This window comes from Rattus norvegicus, chromosome 10 (assembly GCF_036323735.1).
Source record: "Rattus norvegicus strain BN/NHsdMcwi chromosome 10, GRCr8, whole genome shotgun sequence".
Lineage (NCBI taxonomy): Eukaryota > Metazoa > Chordata > Mammalia > Rodentia > Muridae > Rattus > Rattus norvegicus.
In genome coordinates this window covers 15,875,325-15,900,267 of record NC_086028.1, presented here as the reverse complement: position 1 = coordinate 15,900,267, position 24,943 = coordinate 15,875,325, and the positions used below count along the sequence as shown (strand labels likewise).

General features: G+C 48.8%; 1 protein-coding gene across 12 annotated transcripts in view; it reads right to left on the bottom strand.

The window, feature by feature from the left end:
• Positions 1–6: 6 nt before the first annotated feature.
• Nprl3 (NPR3-like, GATOR1 complex subunit) overlaps positions 7–24,943 on the bottom strand; it is a 40,523-nt gene continuing 15,586 nt past the window's right edge. For 4 of the 12 annotated variants that reach the window (XM_006246011.4, XM_039086292.2, NM_001394235.1 and 1 more), the window contains 11 exons: positions 24,099–24,228; positions 22,579–22,653; positions 19,134–19,287; positions 16,665–16,746; positions 10,212–10,349; positions 8,107–8,263; positions 4,403–4,509; positions 3,905–4,034; positions 1,815–2,004; positions 1,125–1,317; positions 7–488 (listed from right to left, as the gene is read on the bottom strand). In XM_006246011.4, coding sequence (XP_006246073.1) covers positions 323–488; positions 1,125–1,317; positions 1,815–2,004; positions 3,905–4,034; positions 4,403–4,509; positions 8,107–8,263; positions 10,212–10,349; positions 16,665–16,746; positions 19,134–19,287; positions 22,579–22,653; positions 24,099–24,228 — 1,522 coding nt within the window. In that variant the 3' untranslated portion in view covers positions 7–322. Of the gene's footprint in view, positions 489–1,124; positions 2,078–2,194; positions 3,674–3,904; positions 4,035–4,402; positions 4,510–8,106; positions 8,264–10,211; positions 10,350–10,957; positions 12,412–16,664; positions 16,747–19,133; positions 19,288–19,941; positions 21,216–21,252; positions 22,503–22,578; positions 22,654–24,098; positions 24,229–24,943 lie in introns of those variants that run through there. The other 8 variants (NR_172092.1, XM_063269324.1, XM_063269325.1 and 5 more) reach the window with 8 other exon arrangements.

Sequence of the window (24,943 nt, the reverse complement as noted above, 5' to 3'; positions counted from 1 at the left end):
CATAAATAAAAATAAATAAATATATTTTTTAAAAGTGACATGGATGGCACACATCTGTAGTCATAGCACTTGGAGGACAGGCAGTAAGATCAGGAGTTCAAGGTCATCCTTAGCTAACAGTAAATATGAGGTCTGGGCTAGAATTTCAGGGAAAAGACAAAGCCCAACAATGGTTGCCCCATAGCTGCTTCTGACCAGACTGACGACCGACACAGGGAGCAGTTCTGCCAGGCTAGGGTTGCCTATCCCCCTAAGGCCAGTCAGGAACTCTGCAGCAGAGGGGAGGTTGTTTCCATCCACACACTCAGCATGCCACCTGGGCTCATGTGAGCAGTGCCTGGAAGACAGCAATAACGGGGTCCTCATGGGTGGTCACCACCAGCACGCTGCGGAATTTGTCAAAGAGCATGAGCAGCTGGGAACGCCGTGTGTTCTCATTGTACATGATCTCCTCCAGATGGTGGCGGCCACGGAAGTAGTGAAGGAGCCTGGAGGAGACAGGACAGTGTGAGCCTAGCCCAAGGCCAGTGCTACTGAGGACAGCCATTGGTGGGTCAGTCTAAGCCGCCTGCAGGCCTGTACAGAGCTGTGGGATGAGATCCAAGCATCCTGCACCCGATGTCCACCAGTCCCCCGAGGCAGGTGGTGGTAGGCCTAAAGAGAGCCAGGAAGCCGCCTGCCGTGCAGACTCAGAGCCACTTGAGCATGCACCCTGCTGAAGGGAGGAGAGCTCAGGGCTTCCTTCTGCTCCCCATGGCATGGGGCAGTCTGCTCCCGAGAGCTTCTGCAGCTGGGTCCTGCACAAAGAAGGCCTGGGTACAGAAAGGCCTGGATCAGCACTTAAGAGTTGCAAATGGTACTCCAATAGTCTGCAGTGTGTTTCTTCAAACAGAATGACAACCTGACCTCTCCTATAACACCATGCCCTTCCATCACCTAAGGCAGGATGGACATGGCTCTGATACAGGGCCAACAATCAGGACATACTCCTGCAGAGCCTGGACAACAGCTCCTGCTGTGCACACACGGACCCCGGAGCCACCACTTCACTGGGCTGTGCAAGGCGACCAGCACTCACTCCCATTAACAGTCCTCCACGTCCCACGCAGTCAGCTGCTCCCTACCTGGCAAACATACGGAGGTCCTCAGGGTTTTGGGCTGCGGGCACATTGAGGATAGCAGCCCGCTCATGCTCTGAGAGGCTGGCCAGCAGGTTCTCTGTCATCCGTTTGTTCAGTGGTGAGTCCCCACTGGGGAGCAGCTCTGCACTGGAGTTGTCCATACTGGGGCTGGTGAGGGTCATGTCGTCACTGCTGGCTGTGGATTGGAAAGGCCAGCTGGATTCCAGTGTACCAAGGCGGAGGCACCAAAGGCACCCCAGACTCCGGAGGGCATCCAGACCCTGAGACCACCGCCACACTCGCCTCCAACTGTACAGTCTGCCTTCATGCAAGAACTCACTGCCATCCCACCACCTAAGTGCCTAATGTGTGGCTAAGCTGGAGTACAAGGAGCCACCCTACAGAAGTAGCTTCAAGGACCCAGAATGAAAGCTGTACACGCACCACACCCCTGGCAGGAATGGGTGTCTTGTCCCACCTCAGCCAACATGGAGGCTAAAGCACTAGACAGGTAGAGATATATGGACCCTGGCAGTACAGGGGACAGGAGGACGAGGTCTCCACGGGAACAGGCAGGTGAGTACAGACGTGTAAAAACACCTCTTATTCCAACAATGCCCAGACTTCCTGGATGTCACCACCAGAGTCTCCCAGCCCCCATTACCAGACAGATGTCCTGGAAGGGGATCCTACTTGGGGAGCCAAAGCTTAGAGCATTGGGTGTGCTGAGGCTGCGGCCACCAACTCGGGCTGTGAAGGGGACGTCATCCTCTCGAGGTCGGGGCTCCTCCTCACTGGGTGATGCCATTAGGCAAACATAGGTATGCAGCTGGATGAGCAGCCGGCGCTGCAGCATCCACACCACCATCTGGATGAGCTGGGTCTGTGGGTGAGCAGAGCAAGACAGCGGGTGGGCTGGGCCCCTGACCCAAGCCTGGAGGAACAGGCTCCTGTCCCTGGGGATTAAGAGAACTGTGGTCCACAGCAGCCCCAGTACCGAAATAGGAAGGCCTCCTATTAGGAAAAAAGGACCCTCAACTGCGGGTAGCTCTGCAAGGTCAGCATACCCCAGGGAACACAGTGGGGCCAGAAGAACTCCCAGACCACACATGCACTAGCTCCCATCATGCACCTGGCTTCCCTCCCTAGCCAACTTACCCTAGAGCCAGACCTGTTCCTGCCTCCCACCCTCACCTCCAGCCCACTAAGACCTGCTGCCATCAGACAGTCCACTGCTAGGCAAGCCCACACAAAGTTCAGAGAGGAAACTGTCATGAGTCCTTGGCTCTACCTCAAAATCTGCTTCAAGAACACAGGTGATTCTAAAAGGAAGCAGGAAGAGGACCCACAGTTCCTATGTGAAGCCAATGGCTCTTCCTTGTGAGCACGGCCACAGCAGTGGAACCTAGTGCCAGGTAGTACCCAACACTGATGGAAAAATATCTCTCAGGCACAGACACCAAGCAGCAAGGTGTGTACACACAGTACCAGTGCTCTGACCTTTGGGAGGCCCAGAAGAGCTACTGCCCAGGTCACTCATGGTAGGGAGCTGGGTTACTGGGGAGGAAGATACACACCCACCATGGTCAAAACCAAATAGAATTCTAAAGAACTGAAGCTATTGTAACAAAATGTAAAAAATAAAACACAAAAGCTTCATAACACTGGACAGCATGTCTCTGGGATGTGGCAAACCAAACAGCTCCATCCCAGGCCTCTGACAAGGCCTGAAGCAGCTGCTCAGACATGGCCTGGAAGATCAGCCGTTATCCTGACAACTGGGAAGTTTCTGCTGGGATGGGAGCTTTGCCAGACCCTCCCCCAGAGAGCTGCCTGGGGGAGAGAGGGAGGTGCAGATGCAAAGTGCATCTTTCATCCTCCTGGCTCTGTTCCTGGAAACCAAGGGCCCTGTGAAAGACAGCTTTAGAACTCTGGCACACTCAGCATGTAAATGAGCTAAACACTCAGGATCTTATTCCCATTCACAATCTGAGAAGGGAAGTGTTTGACTTTAAGGACTGATTTTGCCCAGTGTATCTGGCAGCTATTAAAACAAATACTTTGCTTTTGAAGATAAACCATGGAGATCACCCAGCTTGTCTCCAACACCTGTGTTCTTTCCCTAGCTTCCCACCTAGAGCTTAAAGCACTGAACAGGGGAAGGGGCAAAGCTTCTCTGACTCCAAGTCACCATCTGACCATCTCTCGAGCATGGGGCAGGGAAAAGTGACTGACCCCTACAGCCCACTGCAAATTTATCCCCTACACCTTGAGAAGCATCCCCACCACAACCAGCCTCTAACTGCCAGCCTCTGTCCTGACTCAGGCCCACCATCCAAGACTCAACCCTAGCCTGACACTGAGGGCCTACTTAGGAAAAGGACTCTAGCCCAGCGACATGGGATTCCACACAAAGAACCCATGGCTCCTAAGCCCCCAGAGGAAGGGACACACGACCTGAAGTGCCTCGGAAAGCAGGGCCCAGGCTTGATGAGAACAAGAGAACAAGGCTGTCTGCTGTCTGCTGTCTGCACCTCCGTCTGTGAGAAGCCCTGCCCAAGGCAGCACAAGGCAATCCTGTCAGCCCAGGAAAAGCTAATACCCTCTGGCAAACTTAAACCCATACTAGACCTAAGAATGCCCATGGTGGGCTCCATGGGCACAGGAAGCCTGCAGTGCTTGCCAGTAAATCCCACCAACCATGGCAAACGATCAACAGTGCTAAGAGCCTTGGAATCAGGGGCCACCAGACAGGAAGCCACATAGGGGCTCTATTGACTCACCTCCTGTGCAGGGGGGGCCAGGGGGCTCCTGAACTCCGATAAAGAAACGGGCAAGGAAAACTTGGCCAGGACAGATGGCAGGTCATGAGACGGGAACTGGCGGGAGAACTGCTCAGCTAGTGGAGAGTACCTGGGGCAGACAGCCATGGTCAGTGCATTTCCCATGCTCACTGCAATTATCTCGGTGAGCATAATGACATCAGAATAAAGTATGGTGACCCAGCAGGCCTTCAGATGGCAGAATTATACTCATTGTCCCTCAAGATATGGCAGGAACCACAAACCCCTGACTTCAGCCAGGAAGAGATGGCCTTACCATGGGTGACACCAAACCAGACTGTGATCTGCACCTGAGCACGCTATTGGCAGCATCACGAATATAGTGGGATCTGGCCTCGTGGCTTCAAAGCCTCTAGGGCCACTGGGGGCGCCATTAAAGGGTCCTGCTGGGCGTTTTCTAGCTCCAGACTCCAGATTTTAGCAGCCAGTGGTACTTACAGACACACACTGGCATTGGGAGACAGGACATAGACGTTGTTCTCACACAGTGGATAGATGATGACGGCCTTGCCCCAGTACACCAGGTGAGCTGCAAGCTGGAAGACCTGCAGACCAAGGGAGATGGAAGGACTAAACTTGGAGGCCATGGCCTTCCTGTCTGAAGAAAATACCCTCTGCAACTCTTCCAACTTGAAGCAGCATTGTAGCACCCCAGCCCAAGTCAGTGGAACCATCATCACTGTTCCTGTATTCGGAGTCCCTGTGCTGCTTGATACCACTGTTTTGCTAGGCAGCAGGCACATGACCACGGACACTGGAGTGCTTGGAGCATGGGCAGAAGCACAGCATTCTCAGGTCCACCAGACACCCAGCCCCGTTTTCCAAAGTAATAAACAGAGTCTAATCCTATCCACCCCTGCATATGCACAGGTCCCTATGCACTCTGCTTTCCCCAGAGACCATCCTCCATTCTGCTCTCCTAAGCTCTCAGATACCAGGAAATACACAAAGATACCAGAAATCCTTTCTAGGGTAGCCTCAGTACACACCAACTTTATGGGGGCAGCCAGACCTGAAAACAGCACCACAGCCCTCATAAGGTGTGTGAAGCCTCAAGCAATGGCACTTGATGCTTTCAGGTGAGTTCTGCCTTGACAGTGTCTGTTACACTGCTAAGGGCAGTTGTCAGCATCAGCCAACAACCAGCTCAAACATGGAGGAAACAGCCAGCTCACTGTTGCCCTCTTTGCTCTTATCCCACATTTCAGACTTGAGCTCTCAGGCAAAGACACACCCACTTTCTCTGTATCTGCGGACAGTGACTTCCAATCTCATCCCCCCTTCACCCCTAAAACATTCTCCATTAAGAAGCCAAAATGTGGGGCTGGGGATTTAGCTCAGTGGTAGAGCGCTTACCTAGGAAACGCAAGGCCCTGGGTTCGGTCCCCAGCTCCAAAAAAAAGAACCAAAAAAAAAAAAAAAAAAAAAAGAAGCCAAAATGCCACTCTTGGAACTAAAAATCCAAAATAAGCATGACAGAAGTGGAACCAAGGTGCCAGCACATCTATGCTCCCCTGGGTTGTTCCAACAAAGAATCTGCCCTTGCCTCTTCCTTGGTTTGAAGCCTCATCAAAGCCAATCTCTACTCTTGAATGCACATCACCTCCTTCTCCTCTGCAGTCAACTCTCTTTCAACCCCCATCTTAAAAATATTGCATGCGTGCGTGCGTGCATGCATGCGGTGTACGTGTGTTCATGCTAATGTACCCACAGAAGCCAGAAGAGGCTGTCAGAGGCACTGGAGATGCAACCTGCCCAACATGGGTGCTAAGAACCAAACTTGGATCTTCTACCAGAACACTAAGTGCTCTTAACCTCTAAGCCAGCAGTTCTCAGCCTTCCCAATGCTATACCCTTCCTCATGTTGAAGCCCTGGGTTCAGTCTCTAATATTGCCCAAAACAATGTGTGCACACACAGTAATGCCTGAGGAGGCCTGAGGATGCTGACACACCCAAGAAGTCAGGAGGCTGAGGCAGAAAGATTCTAAGTTTGAAAACAGTCAAGTCTATACAGAGATATCCTATCTCAAAACAATAAAAACTTGGAGGGCCTGTAATCCCAGCACTCAGAAGGCAAGCAGAGATCTCTGTGAGTTCGAGGCCAACCTGTTCTACAGAACGAGTTCCAGGACAGCCAGGGCTGCAGAGAAACCCTGTCTCAAACAGTCCTTCTCCCTCAGCCTCCTGAGGGCTTGGGTTACAAAAGTGTGTCACAAGGCCCATCTGAGTGACCTTAGAGCATGTGTGACAGTCATATTTGAGACAGATGTTCCCTAAAGGTTCATCTACAGGAAACAGCAGTGGCAGAAAATGGTGCGGTGAGTTACAGAGAATGGCTGGGGCTAGACCTCACAGGACACACCAGCAGTAAACTCTGATTTATATCAGGTTCAGCAGGGAGTTAGTTCGGAAGGAAACACCCTCCTCCCCAATCCCAGACAAGACCAAGACAAGGAAATGGAAGAGACATCAAAGGTTTATCAGAAGACTGTGACAGTGAAGTCAGGCACAGGCCTAGCATAGACTCCATCAAACAGCCTCTTAGTAAAGTCTTTTCAAACATGGAGGAGGAAGTGAAAATAGCCATCATCCACATAGCCCAGACTCCTTAGGACAGCAGCACCGCCCCTCTCTGTGGGTGTTCAGAGACAGTGAATACATTCAAAGTTCTGCGTAGATGCTAGAGGGAAGCAGAATGAGATCCTTGCTGAATCTTGTCCAGCTTGAGATGCCAAGTTGAAATACAAAGGCAGGATATGCTAAGTGCTCTCACAGAGCCTATGAAGAGTCAGAGATAGAGAGAAGGACCAACTTATCCTGAGAATAGAAAGGGCTTTGGAAAAAGCAATCCAATAGGCCCACAAAGCAAACACTCTCAGCAATGCTAACCCCACATAGAGGCAGGAGGCCTAGCCGGAGGGACCCAAGGGGGCCTGCCTCAGAGCCATGGCCACTTCATCCCACAGAGAGAAGGCTGGACTTTGCCCAAACTGAGGGCCCGGTTAGGCCTCTGCTACCCTCTGGTGGCCACAGGGTGCACAGCACCACCAGATGAGGATGTTGGCATTTATTCCCTTGGTCCTGCACCTACAGCCCTGGCAGAGGTGACTCAGACAACACTCCAGCCCCAGAAAAACAGTTTCTTCTGTGCTTTTCCTCCTCCACACTTCAACTAAGGGGCCTTCTTTCTGAGCCCAGAGGGCAACCACAAACACTTGCTTGGGGCTGTCTCTGCAGCTCTGCCACATTTCCTTCTCCACGGGAATGAGGGGATGTTGGTGAGTCTAGGCTGGTTTGGAAAAAAGGGAAGAAGGAACAGAAGAAAAGAGATGTGTGTGGAGCGTAACTCGTTTAGACACAGTCCCACAGGCATCAGAGGCAGAGGGAAGCAAATCCTCGGTTCTATAGGGTTTTCTTGAACATTTGATCAGACTTAGCTGACCGCCAGAATAAGGCTCCATCTCTGCATATCATCATTAAAGATATGTACTTTATTAAAAACAAAACAAAGGGGCTGGAGAGATGGCTCAGCGGTTAAGAGCACTGACTGCTCTTCCAGAGGTCCTGAGTTCAATTCCCAGCAACCACATGGTGGCTCACAACCATTTGTAATGGAGATTCAATGCCCTCTTCTGGTGTTTCAGAATACGGTAACAGTGTACTCACATACATAAAATAAATACATATTTTTTTTTAGAAAAAGGATAAAAGGTAGGAAAATGTACAAAAAATAGAAGCTACACGGTAGGGTAAGTTACCCACTCAAGTCCTAGCTCTCGCTTCCCACAGGCTTGCTCATAGAGCAGTGTGAGACTGTCCTAAGCTGGTAGATTCACTGTGTGGACTATACTACTCCCCAAGCTGTTCTCCAGGCCTTTGCAGGAAACACTTCTCTCCTTTCTCCCAAGGCTTGCCCCACCTCTGCTTAACAGAGAAAGAAGTCAGTCCTGTGGCTCTAAACTAAGTGTGACCAGATACGAGAACCCCAAGCCTCCTACCGTGAACCGTGGCAGGACATAGAGCATCTACTGTGTGCTAGACAAGGGCCCTGGGGACTCAGCACAGCAGGCAGTCTTTCCTGATCCCCACAGGCTACCTCCCTTAATGTTCTTCCCACTCCTCCAAGCGCCCAGGGCCCTACCTGCAGCAAGGCCAGATCAGCATCCTGGGCTAGCTGCTGTAGGTTCTTCACAGCAGACGTGGTCTTGATCACCCGCACCAGAGCCGGGGAGCAGTCAATGGGAAGCTCACTCAATAGAGACTTCTCGTCACTGAGCAGTAGCAAAGCATGGTAGGGGCTGAAGGACAGAGGCACATGTCAGCGAGACATAAAGAGCTATGGGGCCCTGAAATACCAGGGCACAGCTAAAGTCCATAGGCACTGGGCAGGAGAGGTTGAGGGGAAATCAGATAGAAAGCCAAGGACCACTGCAGCAGTAATGCTGTCGTCTCTCCCCTCTGGGATTCTCCCAGCTCTCTCTCTCTCTCTCTCTCTCCCTCTTCCTCTTCCTCTCTCTCTCTCTCTCTCTCTCTCTCTCTCTCTCTCTCTCTTGCACGCGCATGCGCGCACATGGGTATGTGTGTCAGAGACAGAGAGACTGAGATATGTATGTGGGGGGGGGGGGCAGTGCATGAGCCTATGCATGTAAGTATGCAGCCCAGAGGTCGGCATCAGATGTCTTTATCACTTGCCTTTTTCCACACTTATTTATTTACGTGAGGCGCACGCATGAAGTTCCCTTCTTCTCCCATGTAGGTTTCAGGAACTGAACTCAGGTCACGTCAAGCCTGGCAGTGAGTGTCTTTACCTGCTGACCAGCTTATCAATCCTCAATCTTATTTGAGACAGGGTTTCTCTGTATAGCCCTGGCTCCTGGAACTTAGGACCAGGCTGGCCTTGAACTCAGAGATCCTCCTGCCTCTGCTTCCCAAGTGCTGGGATTAAGGGCGATGTACCATCAGGGCTGGAGAGATGGCTCAGAGAATTTCCAGAACAAAGCAACTAGTAAGGTCTCAGACAGCAGCTGAGGGGAGGCAGGATGGGGAATCTCTCACCGGATGGCTTTCAGGCTCCGTTCAATAGCCTCAGGAGGGATCAGACTTCAAGCTGCATAGGCTCAGTGGTTAAGAGCACTGACTGCTTTTCCAGAGGTCCTGAGTTCAATTCCCAGCAACTACATGGTGGCTCACAACCATCTGTTATGGGATTTGATGCCCTCTTCTGGGGTATCTGAAGACAGCTACAGTGTACTCAAAATAAATAAATCTTTAAAAAAAAAGGGGGGGGTGTGCCATCATGCCTAGCTCCCCACCTTACTTTTTGAGCTAGGACCTCTCACTGAAGTCACCAAGCCTTTGGGACCTGCCTGTGTCTGCCACTCATACTTATGCATGGTGGCTGGTACAGATCTTCAATTCCAACACCTGAGTGGCAAAGACAGATGAATCTCTGTGAATTCAAGGCTAGCCTAGTATACATAGTAAGTTCCAGGTCAGCTAGGAAGACAGAAAGTCTCTGTCTCATGTCTACTGCATGCATGTAGTGATAAAGTGCTTGCCCTAGCATGTGCAAAACCCTAGGTTTATTCATTAGTACCACAAAAAAAAAAAAAAAAAAAAAAAAAAAAAGAGGTGGGGGTGATGTCTTTCTAAACACAGGAAAAACAAAATATCCATCAACTATGAGTAGAACTACAGAAATATGCTCAGCCATTTGATGTGGAGCATAGATATGGGACTGTAGGAGGACTGGACTAAGTAATCTGCCTTCTGGCATTTCCAGTACTGAGGAATGTGCCCAGATTTCTTCTATTTTTTTTCCTTCTTTATAGTGCTGAGAACAGAGCCAGGCCTAGAGAGCACTGCACCACTAGGTTATAGTCCCAGTCCTGTGCTTAGTTTTCCTTACAGGGAACCAGCTAATCCAAGAAAGTAATTGGCTCCCATGATTTCTAATGAAATGATGGCAATCTTCTCAAGTTCTAGGTTAGACCCAAGCTGCCCTGCAGGCCTGGGCAAGGCCCTTGGCAGGTTCTACTTACTTAGTCAATGCCAGAAAGACCTAGGAAAAACCTAGAATGGGTCATTTCTGGGCAGAATTAGATGGGAAATCATGTGGTCTTATTAACGTCAAAGCTCTACATGGCAATTTCTACACCAGGAAGAACAAAGGGGAATTTCTAGAACAAAGCAACTAGTAAGGTCTCAGACAGCAGCTGAGGGGAGGCAGGATGGGGTATCTCTCACCGGATGGCTTTCAGGCTCCGTTCAATAGCCTCAGGAGGGATCAGACTTGAAGCTGCATAGTGGATCTTGTGGGGAAGACAGAAGCTCACTTCTAGCCAGCTGTTAATGTGAAGCCGTACTACACCAGATGTGCACAGGCTGTGAAGAGTGAACATTGTTACTATGGTGGGCATCTGCTTATTTCCAGTGAACAACACCCTATTCACAGATGGTGGCCTCATATGCTGCCCTGTTGGCTAGAGGAAAACGCAGGTGGAGATCTCAGGGGTACAAGAATATCTTTTCAGATCTCAGTATACCTAAGAAAATGTTAGGAATATACACATAGACACAAACAAACTCTGTCTGGCCTTAGAATAATGTATAATCCATTCAGCCCATCAGGACTAAAAGAAGCTTCGTCCATCTCCCGGAAATTCACTGTGGCAAACACCTGGCACCCACAGCACACCCTCTCTCTGAGAGGGCCTGTCTTGAACACCTGATGTAGACCCCAGCACAGCTGGGCAGCTGGGCAGAATCGGGCTTATCTCCACGGAGAAGAGACGGGTAGAAGAGGGAGGCTGTCAGAGCCTACAGAATGTTAATGGTAGGAAGCGCAGAGCACCTCCCTTTTTGGTGGTGGAGAACCACAGGTACAATCTGTGCAGTTATCAGAGGACATGCAGTGACGACCCAGCAAAGCCCAAATATTCCTCCACAGCAAACCTTTTCCTCCACATTCTCAGTGATTGACACATACTTACAGTTCAATGTGCTCAGGCATGGCAGCATACAGCATCTCAAATCATCAACAAATCCTATGTGCTCTGCCTGCAAATCCAGACCTCTTCAGCAAAACCAGGCCAGAGCTGCCCAGACAACCAGCACCTGAGGGGGTGCCCTTCTCCTCTTTCCTTACAGCTTCTCCCTGGGCAGTGTCATCCATGGATTTCCAACACAGAGAGCCCTGTGTGTGCTGCACACACTTCCTGTCCTGCCCTCACTTCCTTCCCCATCATTCAAGTCCAGCATTCTCAGGATCTGGCACTTAGGTTTGCCATGGCCTCTCTTCCCAGCTGTCTCTTGTCTTTCTTATAACTCCAATCTCATATGTACACTCTCAGTGAGGGATCCTGGCCCCACCTTCATTCTGGCCCCTCACCCTGCACGCTGTATCCATGACCACAGGATTCTACCTGCTTGCTACCTAATACTGTCCTAACCAACCACACCAGGTATATGCAAGGTTTGCACTGGCACACGAAACACTCATGAGTGGAAAGGGGGAGAACCCAGAGTCAGGCAGTATTCTGCAGGAACGCTGTCCTCCCAGAAACCCATCCTGTAGACAGGTGGCCCTGTGGGTTGTCCCTACAGAACTACACCCAGGAGGGCAGGGTTGTGTGAAGGAAGAGCCCCACCCATGGCTCAGCCACACAATCCTGGTGCTAAGTGCCAACAACATGTGCTTATTAAATAGAATTTGTTCAGGTCTATATGCTGAGTGGGCAAAAAGTATGTTAGTGAACTTCTGAAATGAAATTATACACATGACATAAGGAAAGAAAAGCAACTGCTCAGGCCTGAGAAAGGTATTTCCTGTCATCTGCCCCAACCCAGTCAAGTTCAGAAGAGCCAACCAGGCAGGCAGCCTCCTTCATCCAGTGTAGCAAAGACAACTTAAAACTCCATGACTCTGTTCTCAAACAGGACACATCCCCTGGGCTTCTAAACTACCAATCTCTATAGTACCTTCCCTGGTCTTGTTTCCACTCAGAAGAGCAGCCAAGAAGTATTTTCCCACCACCACCCACTCTGCTATTCTCAGCTCCCAGTATGGGAATGGCCAAGGATAGAGCAGGCTAGTGGTTAAAGGGGGTGTGGCAAGGGCTCTTCCTGCCTGGGTCAAAGGTCAAATGTTTGGGTACTGTGGGAGAAACAAGGCCCTTGTTCCAGGCTCCCGAAAACACACTTTTGTTTTCTCTTTTCTCCCACCCCTGTTTCTTTTTCCCAGACAGGGTCTCTCTATGTATTAGTTCTCAATATGTAGGCTGGATTCAAACTCACAGAGATGTGCCTGCCTCTGATGTCCAAGAGCTGGGAGTAAAGATGTGTGCTGCAACGCCCCTCCCCGCTCGCGCTCACTCGCTCGCTCTCTCTCTCTCGCTCGCTCTCTCTCTTTCTCTCTCTCTCGCTCGCTCTCTCTCTTTCTCTCTCTCTCTCTCCCCCTCCCTCCCTTTCTTTCCCTCCCTCCTTCCCTCCCTCCTTCCTTTCTTTCTTTCCTTCCTTCCTTCCTTCCTTCCTTCCTTCCTTCCTTTCTTTCTTTCTTTCTTTCTAGGCAGAATTTTGGGACTGGAGAGATGGCTCAGTGGTTAAGAGCACTGACTGTTTTCCCAAAGGTCCTGAGTTCAATTCCAAGCAACCACATGGTGGCTCACAACCATCTGTAATGGGATCGGATATCCTCCCGATCGGATATCGGTGTGTCTGAAGACAGCTACAGTGTATTCACATGCATTAAATAAATAAACAAACAAACAAACAAACAGACAGACAGACAGACAGACAGACAGAATTTTGTTGTGTACTACAAGCTGGCCTCAAACTTGTGATTCTCCTGCCTCTACCTCCCAAATGCTGAGATTCTCAGCATGTAGCACAATAGCTGCCAAGGACTATTACAGTCTCTTCCTGGGGCCTCCAGCAATAGACAAGAGCTCTAAGCTTCTGAATTGTCCCCAGAGGGTTGCCAGGAACTCTAGCCAACAGATTCAAATGCAAAAACAAGTTTTTTTTCTCCTTCAAGCAGAGAATAAGCGGAGGGGAAAGGAAGCGGGAGAAGAACATATCTGTGACCCTCACTCCCCAGGATCTCTGCAGCATCCACTGATTAATGCAAACTACCTCATGGCTCCAAAACATCTGCTCCTGCTTCTCCCAGGGCCTCAACCTCCTAGGGGTGGGTGTACGGAGGGCACCACAGGCTGTGGCTGAGCCTAGTGGACAATGGTGGTTCACCAAGGAGGTTCACGGGGTAACCAAACTTTGGAGTAACCAAACTTTAAAGTCTGTTAAGAGCAGGGTTTAATGAGTGTCAAGATGTGGGTCAAAGACCCCGATTGGCCTTTCTAGGAACGGACCCGAACCAACTATGTGTGTGTGTAGTTTCCAGAGCTGCACCACTCTTCGGGATGGAAAGCAAAGCTCACAACCAACCCTGAGAAACACTGCGTCAGGAAAGCCTCTCAGCATTCACAGAGGTGGGAAAGGGTCACACTGCTGCGCTGTGGTCACGCCCATGCAAACACTAGCCAGGCTCCTCCAATTGACTTGTGGTCACAAGGGAAGAAATAGAAGGTCCTGTTTTTGAGCTCTCTTATTTAGGGCAGTACAGGGTGGCTACTGGAACAACATGGGATCAGAACTACATACCGAGTCTCTTGTCATTTCAAACATGGTTGATCCTGTCCACCAAGGACCCCAGTGATGTGGGGACAACCATGTGCTAGGTGCAGCTCTAAGTAGTGTTTCAGGCACCTGGGACACAGCAAGAGAGGAGACAAACTGCAGCCTTTTACTTAGAAGATTCTTACTCTGGATGGGGCAGTTTATAAACTAGAGTTATAAGGAAGGTACATAGAGACTGGTGTGGCAGTGCAGGCCAGGGTTAAATGCTAGCTGTGGGCATGAGGGGCACATTAAGTAAGGCCTTTATAACACACTCAAATTCATAATTCAGGTGTGTCTCGACCTCGGGCCAGCTGACTCAGATCCCCAGCCTGTGTCCTTCCCTCTGAATATTTTGTACTGAGCTAGAGTCTCCTTACAAACGAACCAAGCTCTGTGGTGTGGAGACACTAAACCCTGCCATTAGGAGTCCCCTGAGTACCAGATGCACATCTGGACAAACCTCTAGAGTACATTGGGAGGACAAGGAGTGTTAGAAACATGCCTGCCCAACTTCTAGCCTCTAGCTCTAGAGATAGTCAGGTGAATCCTTCACAGCAAAACTGTAAACCAGGAAACACACTAAAGTCTGTTGAGAGAAGGGAAGAACAGGGCTGCCCCTGCTTCTGTGATCTGCATTTCAAGATGAGACCCAGGGTCTGTATCCAGAAAGTTCCCTGCTGAGCTTGTGTTCCTGTTCGCAGGAGTTCAATATTTAGTTTGAAAATTCAATATTTAGCAGAAAGATGCTGTCCCCCGAGCTTATCCAGCCTGCATCCAGCATTAGAGTCCAGCCCTTCTGCAACAGGAGATAAATGTTCCTGCCAGGGTCCTGCATCTACACACCATGACTGTGCAGGGCACCGCAGTCCTATCTTCTGCACCCAAGATGTACCGTGTGCAAGCTATCGCACTCCCACACTCCTTGGCCTGCCTTTAGCTAATAACCAAGAGGTCACTTCTGACCTCACCTCAGCTAAGCCTCTACTCTGAGACTCTGTCATGTATCCTGTGTGCCCTGCCCCACACAGCATCCAAGCTTCCTACTACATGTGATAGGATACAGCACGAAGCAAGAGGCTTCAAAAATCCTACCTTGAAACCTCAAACAAAACTTTACATGTATGTACATTTTTTAATGAAATACAGACTAGCTCTCGGAACATCTACAGGCTTCTCTTGCTCTTGCTCTTGTGCGATTAACAATGCAGTCAGCACTACTTACCCGGCCAGGCCTCAGACAGCATTCCCACCACCTGAGCTCCCAGACCCAACCACGGTCCCTGTTAATTCAAAGAATCACTCAACAGAACACTTCTTCACACCACAAGCAATTTATATCATCACTCCTCCTGCCACTCCATATCTCTTTAACTGTGGATGAGCTGTGCAGAGGGTTGTGTTATAGAAAGTGAAGGGACATCCCTGACCGAAGGGATGCGACCTTGGGGAGACATGGGACCATGGAGTTAGTTCCAGAAGGAGACCCAGGTACTTGGACAACCAGGTAACCTCCTAAGGGATTCCTACTTCCACTCTATAGTCACAGACACTCAGGGAATAGGGTTGCCATCTAGAGCTATACCAGAACTTTGGCTTTGGTTAAAATAGTAAGTCCAGAACAATTCTATTGAACGGATGCTCTTAAAGCTCAATGCCAATTAAGCCCACAACCTCCTGTCTTTTAGGTTTTCTTTGAGAACACCTTTCTCAGGGATCTGGCAAAGAGCTACGTCAGAAGGCAGATGTAATAGTTGATGCTACCCACCCAATGTATACTCAGCTACACCTTTTTATTGCTGAGGGAAGAGGACCTAGAGGCCAATCACAGGCTTGTGGGGTGAGGCTGAGAATGAATCAGGCCAAGAGGGCTACTGGGCAATCATAGAGGTGTACAATATCAGGCAGGGGTGGGAGCAGAGAAGGTCACAACTGCCACATCCTGCCATACAAGTGTGGCTCTCAGCCTCCCAGGACAGGTTCCAGGACCCAGGGCTGCTGGCTGCTGTAGGAGTTCACCTGGAGAAATGAGACCATACCCTTAGGCACTAACAAACAGGGTTTCTGGCTAGAAAGATCTTGAATGCCTTTCTCACCAAAAGCTCAAATTCTGTGTTCCTCTGAATTGGTCCACTAGGTGGCACTGTGAGGCCTCAAGCCCTGAGCTGTGCCTGGCAGATGACAAAGCTTTGTAAGGTTTTACATTTTTCCCACTACGTCCTTTTTCATTTTAGAAACCTAAAGTCACTGGTTTCCTTTTTACTTTGTTTATTAGATGCTATGAAGCCAAGCTTTGTCTCCATAAGTGAATTAGTTCCAGGCCAGCCAGGGCTATAAAACAGAACCCTGTCTAAAAAATAAAAGAGAGAAAGCAAGTATCACACACCTAGATCAAGCCACTCTCACTCAGTGAGAGTCTATCATACACACACACACATACACACGCACACACAAAGGCTTAAGTATTTTGTATGTATTTAATAGAGTATTCAGCCACCAATGTAATCAAATCCATATGAGGTTTCCATTGTGTTCCCAATACTTGCTGACCTCAGATGGTCAGTGTCTCAAACTCCAGCTCTCCCAGAGCAGAGCCTGTCACAGTCACCTCCAACTCTGCCCACTGAACTTGGATTTCCTAGAGTGAGAAGAGGCAATGGTGACAGCCACCTCGATGCAGATGGTAAAGAACGTGGCTCTAGGTTAGGCTCAATAAGTGCTGCTGCCTGAATGGCTGGAAAGCACTGTCTGTGTCACGGACAGTTGTGGGCGGAGCTTCTGTTGTAAAGGGTCAGGAGGTAACCGTCTCTGCGAAGTAAAGCACTCAACGAAGGGGCTGCCATTAGGAAAACGGACACCAAAGTGGTTCCCTGAAAAGTGGCCACACAAGTGTCCCATCCTTAACCTTTCTTGTCCCTGTCTCAGCAGAGCTCCAGCACACACGCACACAGAGCCCATGCAGCACTGTCTGAGGGAAGCTGGCCAGAAAGAGGAGGTTCAACAGCACAGCCCTAGGGGCCTTACCTGTCATAAGCTTCTTTGAGGTCCCTAGCCAGCTTGCACTTGGGCAGGATGTGGTGGAATGGGGACTGAGGACCTTCATTTGCTACAAGAAAAACAACTGTTAAGGATTTACAACTTCCAAAGCAAGAAATATGCACAGGCCAGAACATGAGCAATCTTTAGAACAAATTCAGCATTAACAAGTAATGGTAAACCAATGCTAACATCAAAAACTCCTGTAAGTAGATGGATGAAGCAAAGAAGTGCAGACTGACAGGAGCCGGATGTAGATCGCTCCTGAGAGACACAGCCGAATACAGCAAATACAGAGGCGAATGCCAGCAGCAAACCACTGAACTGAGAATAGGACCCCCGTTGAAGGAATCAGAGAAAGAACTGGAAGAGCTTGAAGGGGCTCAAGACCCCATATGTACAACAATGCCAGGCAACCAGAGCTTCCAGGGACTAAGTCACTACCTAAAGACTATACATGGACTGACCCTGGACTCTGACCTCATAGGTAGCAATGAATATCCTAGTAAGAGCACCAGTGGAAGGGGAAGCCCTGGGTCCTGCTAAGACTGAACCCCCAGTGAACTAGACTGTTGGGGGGAGGGCGGCAATGGGGGGAGGGTTGGGAGGGGAACACCCACAAGGAAGGGGAGGGGGGAGGGGGATGTTTGCCCGGAAACCGGGAAAGGGAATAACACTCGAAATGTATATAAGAAATACTCAAGTTAATAAAAACAAAAAAAACAAACAAAAAAAAAAACTCCTGTAATCATCACCATCACCACCATAATCAATATATCCCTGATCCCTGTAAAAGTAGACTCAGGCTGATCTGAGAAACTATGAAAACTATTTGTATTTAAACTTGTTAACCTTGTAGTCACAGGAGTGAACCGTGAGCTCCACCGCCTCCCACAGAAGGCGCATGTCTCTTGGCTCAGCAGCCCCTACCCTCTGTTGCAGGGAATTCCCATGCCATTCCACTTTTCTCCCACACTGTACAATCATGAGATGCATCTTTTACCTTCATGAATCTCTAACAAAAATATATATAATTAAGATGAACATGGGTTTTTAATATTTAATTTTTTAACAAGTTTTTGTTGGTGTTTTGGGGTAGTTTCTTTCTTTTTGAGACAGGGTCTCACTGTGTAACCTTGGCTGGCCTAGACCTCATTCTGTAGACCAGACTGGCCTCAAAAGTCAGAGATCCCCACTTGCCTCTTTTTCTTATGTCCTGGGATTAAAGGAAGTACCAATCACACCCAGATCTAAATCTTAAAAGAAAATTTCTGGATTGTTTCCTATCATACTTATAATTAGCTAAAACAGAAAACATAAGTGTTGTTTGTTTTGCTGTCTCTCTGCTTGGGTCCTAGAGCTGGAATGCAGGGCCTCGCACACACTAGGCACACACTCTACACCCATTTCCAGGTTCGTAATACAAGTGGGTTCTGTGCTGGAGACAGTCTCTCTATATCCATGACTGTCCTGGAACCCAGCAAACCCTTTGCCTTCTATGGGCTAGTATAAAAGGTACACACCACCATGCCCATCTAATTTTCAGAGGAAAACAGTAAATTTTTCACTGAAAATACATTAGAATCAGACCAGACTTTGTTAGTTTGTAATAATTTGGTCTAATTTCGGTTCCTTGTTCTTTCTTCTGCAGTTTTAAGGTGAGCCTTGGAGAAGGAGGCTGAGGTCATTCCCAGTTTCTCTCCAGTGTAGTCCTCTAGGCACACTAAAGGCTACACAGTGTCTATCAGCACAGATTATTTTTTGGATTGGTTAGAGGACAGTTAGGTTCTTCAATTTAAAAGCCAAGGATGGAAATCACCCAATTTACCAGCTGGATGTTCTCAATGGCTCCGCCCTGATTTTCCTATCCCGGGACAAATTATGTAGCACAACCAAAGCCAGGCAGAGGTATCTGTCCTAAATGAAAGGTGATCACATAGCAATGTATGGGGTTCTTCCTAGAGAGATCAATTCAGACCCATCCATTTAGCAAAGCAGATCCGTATATGTACCCCTAGAAGAGCTATCTTGTACCGGTCATGACCAGCTCAATGTGAAGATCCTGTAACTTCTCTGGCCAGTCTCTGCTTACCAAGTATTGTAAGGACTCCCTCTCCAGTGTCCAGCTCACCAGATGCCAAAGCTCTGGTTAGCTTCTGACATTGAGGTGTAATGTAGGAGAGGCCCCTGGAGCTAGAGAGTCTCTGTCCTCTCAGCGTACCCAAGTCCACAAAGAGAACTAACTGGCATGTGATCAAACTTGCAAGGCAGCAAGCCTGCCCTTCCCTGCACAGAGGATCTCTCTAATAGTGTCCCTGGAACTCGAGAGCTGACTTAGAGCATTATCTGCAATTCCCTGAAAACAAAGCAGAATGACCAGCTGGTCCTCTAGAGACACTACACAAAGAGAAGCCATCGGCCAGAGCAGACCCATGCTCAGCAGGCTGCTGCACTCACCATCGGCCATAGCAGACACCTCATCCTGAAGTGCTAAGATCAGCTTGGCCTCCCGTGTGAGGTACTGGCAGCGGCGCTCCTCATGTTGCAGGACGGTAGCAATGCGCCGGGACAAGGTGTGCAGACAGTTTATCACTGACGGGTCAGCATTGGCCTGCACTCAGAATATGTGTACAGAGATACATTTATAAGACTCTAATACATGTGTACAGCAAAAACGTAGACCATGAAGGAGGCCCTCTCCATTGCTTTCCACTGGTTTCTCCTCATAGCAATTGCCATGCAGAATTCCCTGTGCATGCCCATAGCCTGCCTATAAGCCTGCTGGCTGACTTTCTCATCTTCTAGTCTTGGGAACAACTGTCTAGAGGGTTGCAGAGATGAACACACATCCCCACTACACTAGGACTGTAGAGAAAAGCAAGGGACAGCTAAGGGTACTGATCCCACCCACCTATTATGTGATCTTGGGTCACAGGTCATCATCTGAAGAAGGAAAACTGACTGAGCAGAGGAAACTATTCACTTATGGCACTCAACAGTTTGACCTGACCAAAACCTTGGAGGTATCTGTAATCACTGTTGTAAATTGACCAATCATGAACATGTCTGGCCTATTGTTTATAGGAATTCATTCACAACAGGCCACACTGTTCCAGGACAAAAAATACAAAAAAAGTGTTATGCTGTTCATTAAATGTATGTCAGGGATGAATTATTCCTAGTAAAGACCCAATCTGTTAATCAGATTAATACTAGGCTCCCAGCCCATGTCCCTCCGCAGTGTCCACTGCACACTCACACTAACCAGGCCAAAGTAGCATAGAGAAGGTGCTTGGTCAGAAGTGCCCTCACCCCTCTGGAACCTATCAGTGACCATAGTTAACCAGCAGGTGTACACACCCAGGCCAAGGGTGGAGCAGGCCTCTGTGAGATCTATGGAGATGCTTGAATGAGCAGATAACTGAGCCGAACATGACTCAGAGTTTCTAGAGCCACCAGGACTGCTGAGTAACACTTGGGGGTACAGGGTTAGAAGTGGAAGGGACAAATGGCACCGCTGATTAGGACTTCTCATGCTGTTCCCATCCTGATTATTTGCCAAGTGACCCTGTGTCTGTCACCTTTACGTCAATTATCTTACCCAGACAACACTTTGTATACCTGGTGTTGGAAAGATTTTCTGTATTCTCAATAAGCTCCATATTTATAAACAGAAGTAAAGCCTGGGCAAACTTGCAACAAGGCAGTCTGTCCTGATTCTTCCTGCTTGGGGCACTCCTTGATCATGTCCTAAAAGGGCTGATGTAAGAGTATATACAACTGCCTCAAAACAAAACTCACATTTAGAAGATTCCATGTAGAAGCACTCGCTAGAAAAGCAGGGAGAAGATAACCTTGGACACAGACTTTCCTTTGACGAATGACTCAAGTCATAGTGAGTCACCCTCTCTGCTGGAGGTGCCACCAGCTGAGGTACAAAAGCATCCTTAAACAGCTGCTGGGGACCAACTGTTTGAGTTTCCCCTTTATGCGAGGCGGTTCTCACCCCCACGCCATTAGGCTCAATGACATACACTGAAGGGATATCTGCTATGTCTTGTTTGTACGGGCTAACACTGAGGTAGCTGCCTTCAGCACCGGAGGTATGCAGGCATATGCTGAGAAAGCTGCCACCTAGAATATGTCAGACTTCAATGGAAATGCTAACAAAGAGTGGACGTACAGCTAGGATGGCAGCTTACTCCTCACTTGGGAGGCAGAGGTAGAAGGATCAAGTCTGCATATGAAGGTTGAGGCCAGCCTGGCCTATGTGACACCATCTCAGACAAAGGGAACATTCACAGTACGGAATAAGAAGCAACACCCAAGTTACTATATCGTCACCCATGGGACTTTCCGCCTGCAGATATAACTACACCTTCATAGCAGCTTCCAGACCGCAGGACACAGAAAATCTGCCCAAAGAGACGAATCTGGAGGTGGGAAATGTGACTGGACTAATAGAGACAGAGACCACACACACGGAGCGGGATTTGCATTTTGCCCACACAGGCCAACTGAAAACCATTCTCAATGAGGACATTTACAGGCCAAGTACTAGTTAATACCAACTTACCATGGCTAATTCTCGTCAGATTCCAAAGGGCATTGTGGCATACAATAATAACCACTGTCTCATAGCTATGCCCTGTGATGGAACAATGAATGGGTGTACTTCAGGCATGGGGCACACACATGGTGATAATCTTGGCACTTGAGAGGTGGAGGCAGGAGGATCAGGAGTTCTAGGCCATCCTTAGGCCAGCCTGGGATATATGAGACCATTTCTAAAAAAGTAACAAAAGCCAGGCACGGTGTCACACACCTTTTAATCCCAGCACTGGGGAGGCAGAGGCAGGTAGATTTCTGTGAGTTCAGTCTAGCCTGATCTACACAACAAGTTCCAGGCCAGCCAAAGTTACATACTGAAACCCTGTCTCAAAAGAACGAAACAAAAACAAAGGAAAACAAACCAAGTGCTGGAGAGGTGGCTCAGAGCTCAGACCCTTCGTTGCTCTTCGGAGGTGCTGAGTTCTGTTCCTGGAACACATGAGGTGGCTCACAGCCACTTACTATTTGCTGTGATGAGAGTCAGGTTCTTACTACACAGCCAAAGACAAGCAGTCATGAGGACTTCAGTTGTATACTTTCTTGGAGCACTAAATACTGGGGCACTAAGATAGGGTTTCACGTAGCGCAAACTGGCCTCAAATTCACTATGTAGCAGAAAGTGACCTTGAACTCCTGATTGTCCCACCTCAGTTCCCCAAATGCTGGTCTAGCTGAGTGCTCATCTGTCTGGTTTTGAAATAAGATCTTATTCTGTGGCACAGGCTGGCCTCAAATTTGTGGTAATTCTCCAGCTTCCTCCGCCCAAGTGCTGGGGTAACAGGTGTGTGCCACCATAGACTTTAAAATGGGAAACATTCAGGGCTAAGGATGTAGTTAGTAATAGAGTGCTTACCCAACATGCATGAGGCTCTGGATTCCATTACGACCACTGTTTTAGTTTTTTCACCTACCCCCTTTTAAGGTTTTATTTATTTTATATATGTGAGTACACCATCATCCTCAGACACACCAGAAAGGGACATTAGATCCCATTACAGATGATTGTAAGTCACCATGCGGTTGCTGGGAATTGAACTCAGGACCTCTGGAAGAGCAATGAGTGCTCCTAACCACTGAGCCATCTCTCCAGCCCATCTACCACTGTTAATAAAGTACATATGGTTATGTGTATATATTTTACAAAAAAGTTGGAGGAAGGGGAGGAGAGAGAAGCAATGAGCTATGCCTCCACCTGCATGTTACCGAAAGGGCAAGTGCCATGCCCTCAGCCTGAGCTCCCTGGACACTGGGAGCTCCCTCAGATCCTCCTAACCACTTGTACAACACTCACCCTCAGTGCAAACACCACATTAAAAAGGATCATGGTCGGTGCTTCCCGCTTTGGAGATGGATCTGTTTTGGAGACCTGAAAAAGAGCATAAGTCTAATAAATCAAAAGACACAATACCTTACCTATCTCTTTGTGACAGGGTATCCCTATGAACTGCAGGGTGACCTAGAACTTAATATGAGTCCAAGCTGGTCTTGAACTCCAGTGATTCCCAATACTGGAATCAGAGGGTGGGACACCACGGACAGCAGAGAACCACAACTTTCTACAGAAAACTGTAGTGCTTTTGCTCAGAGAGAAGTCAACCACCACACAAACAACTGAATCACATATGTGCAGTGAGCAAAATGGCTTACGCTCAGAGTTCAGTGATTGAAATCATGCTGACGATGCCCAAAGTGACAGGACAGAAAAGGATGCACATGGGAGGAGAGCCCAGAACCATGCCCCTGATGCCCTGGCAAGGACTTGGAACATTTAGAGATAGGATAGTACCCAGCAGCCCTGATGCAAAGGCAGCCAGTCTTGCTACAGTGTTGGCCTCCACGCAGTCTCAATAACAAGTACCAAAGCACTCAAACGTACCACTTGGAGAGGCATTCTTCAAGCCTAATTACCAGTGTTGCCTATAGATGGAGTTAAATACCTGGGTCCCAACTCTCCCTACAACACCCAGGAAATGTACCCATCCCTGCCTATTACTGCAATTCTACAGGAAGGAACTGTCAACTCCCCCTTCTCACCCACAGACAGAACAGAGCCCTGTCATTAAAGGCCACTGCAGGGAGGGAGGGTACTATCAAAGGTGAGAAGTTCCTCACATGGATCAAGCTTGCAAGTCACAGCACAGCTCTTTGTACATCTCTAAATGATATGGCACACTGAAACGGTTCTGCATCCAAGTGACGCTGTCATGGAGTCTGCCTGTTCGCAAAGGGTTTACTGGCTCTAGTGTACAATCTCCTTCGGGTATTAGCACACTGAACCTTGCTCTAACATTCCTCAGTGCCCAAATACTCATCCATCAGAGAACATATATAGAAAGCAACAATACGTGCTAAAATACGTTGGTTATTAAAATAGCACTTCAACAGGGAGCACCATTGTTTAAAAGTTCAGAACAATTGTCAGTTAACTCATTTTTGCCTTCATCTATATATAAGAGGAAAGGCCAAATAGTAGAGATCCAGAATGTAGTCAGCAAAGGGTAGTAACAGAGGCTGTAGCTCAGTGGGCCAACAATTGCATAGCATGTGGAAGACTATGGGTTCCATTCATCACTGAATAAAAAGACAAGCTACTGGCAGGGACTATAGCACCTGGGGACAAGTACCCTGTCATCCTCTGCTGGATCCCCAGGACCCATGAAGGTATACATCTGATGGCAAGTGGCTGATCAGATCTGCTACCCTCCTCACACATTCACTAGCATCAACGTCAGCACAATTCCGATCCTCAGAGCCAGTAAAGGCCAGGCTCACCCACCCTAGAAAGATCCTACCTGCTGAGGAGAGCCATACCTGCCCCAGAGCATGCTGCAGCAGTGTTGGGTGCCCCACAAACCGTACATTATCAATCTTCAGCTCAAACTTTTGGCCGCACATTTCAGATTTGGTTGCCAAAATTGTTGCCAGAATAGCATCCGAGAACCTTAAAATTGTAAAAAGGTAGGGTGGAAACGCATTAGCAGGAATCACAGCACCGTGCCCAAGTACCCACAAGTGGGGGTGGCTCAGGAAATGACAGTTCTGTGGAGCTACTTTGTCCCCAGAGGGTGGCATTCCTATCAGTGACTCTCTTGCAGCAATCCCAAGGTTAGGGATGTGAAATCACCAGAATTACAGGTAGGAGGCAGGAGAAGCACAGGCTGAAGGCACATGCTGTCATTTCTGGCATGCTGTATGAAATTAGAAGAGAAACAGCTGCGGTTTGCATTGAAAAGGAAGATCAGCTGGGGCTGGCACTGCCCTCAGGAGCCACTCACTGAGGCTCACGGCAGAGGGGCCTCTCCTTACTGCGCTGTAGTTTGGGAACTGTGCCTCTCAATATCCATGACCCCAGTCCCTCTACAACAGGGCCACAAAAAGGACCAGGGGACAGAGCTCAAGGATGCATGCAGTATGCTAACTACATCCCTTTCAGCAGAGCTGCTCAGCCCCTCCCTTATTCTGAACACTTAAACTTGCCATTCTTGTACAAGGCATGCATACTGTGTTACAGGAACATGGGATAAACAGAAATGAGTGTCATGGAGAAGTGGGAATGGCTGGGGTGTGGGAGCTCACCCTTTCCAATAGCCATCTGTACATCTGTCTCCCTATTGGCAAACCTAATCCTCCCTGTCTGGGGACCTGGATAAGTGAGT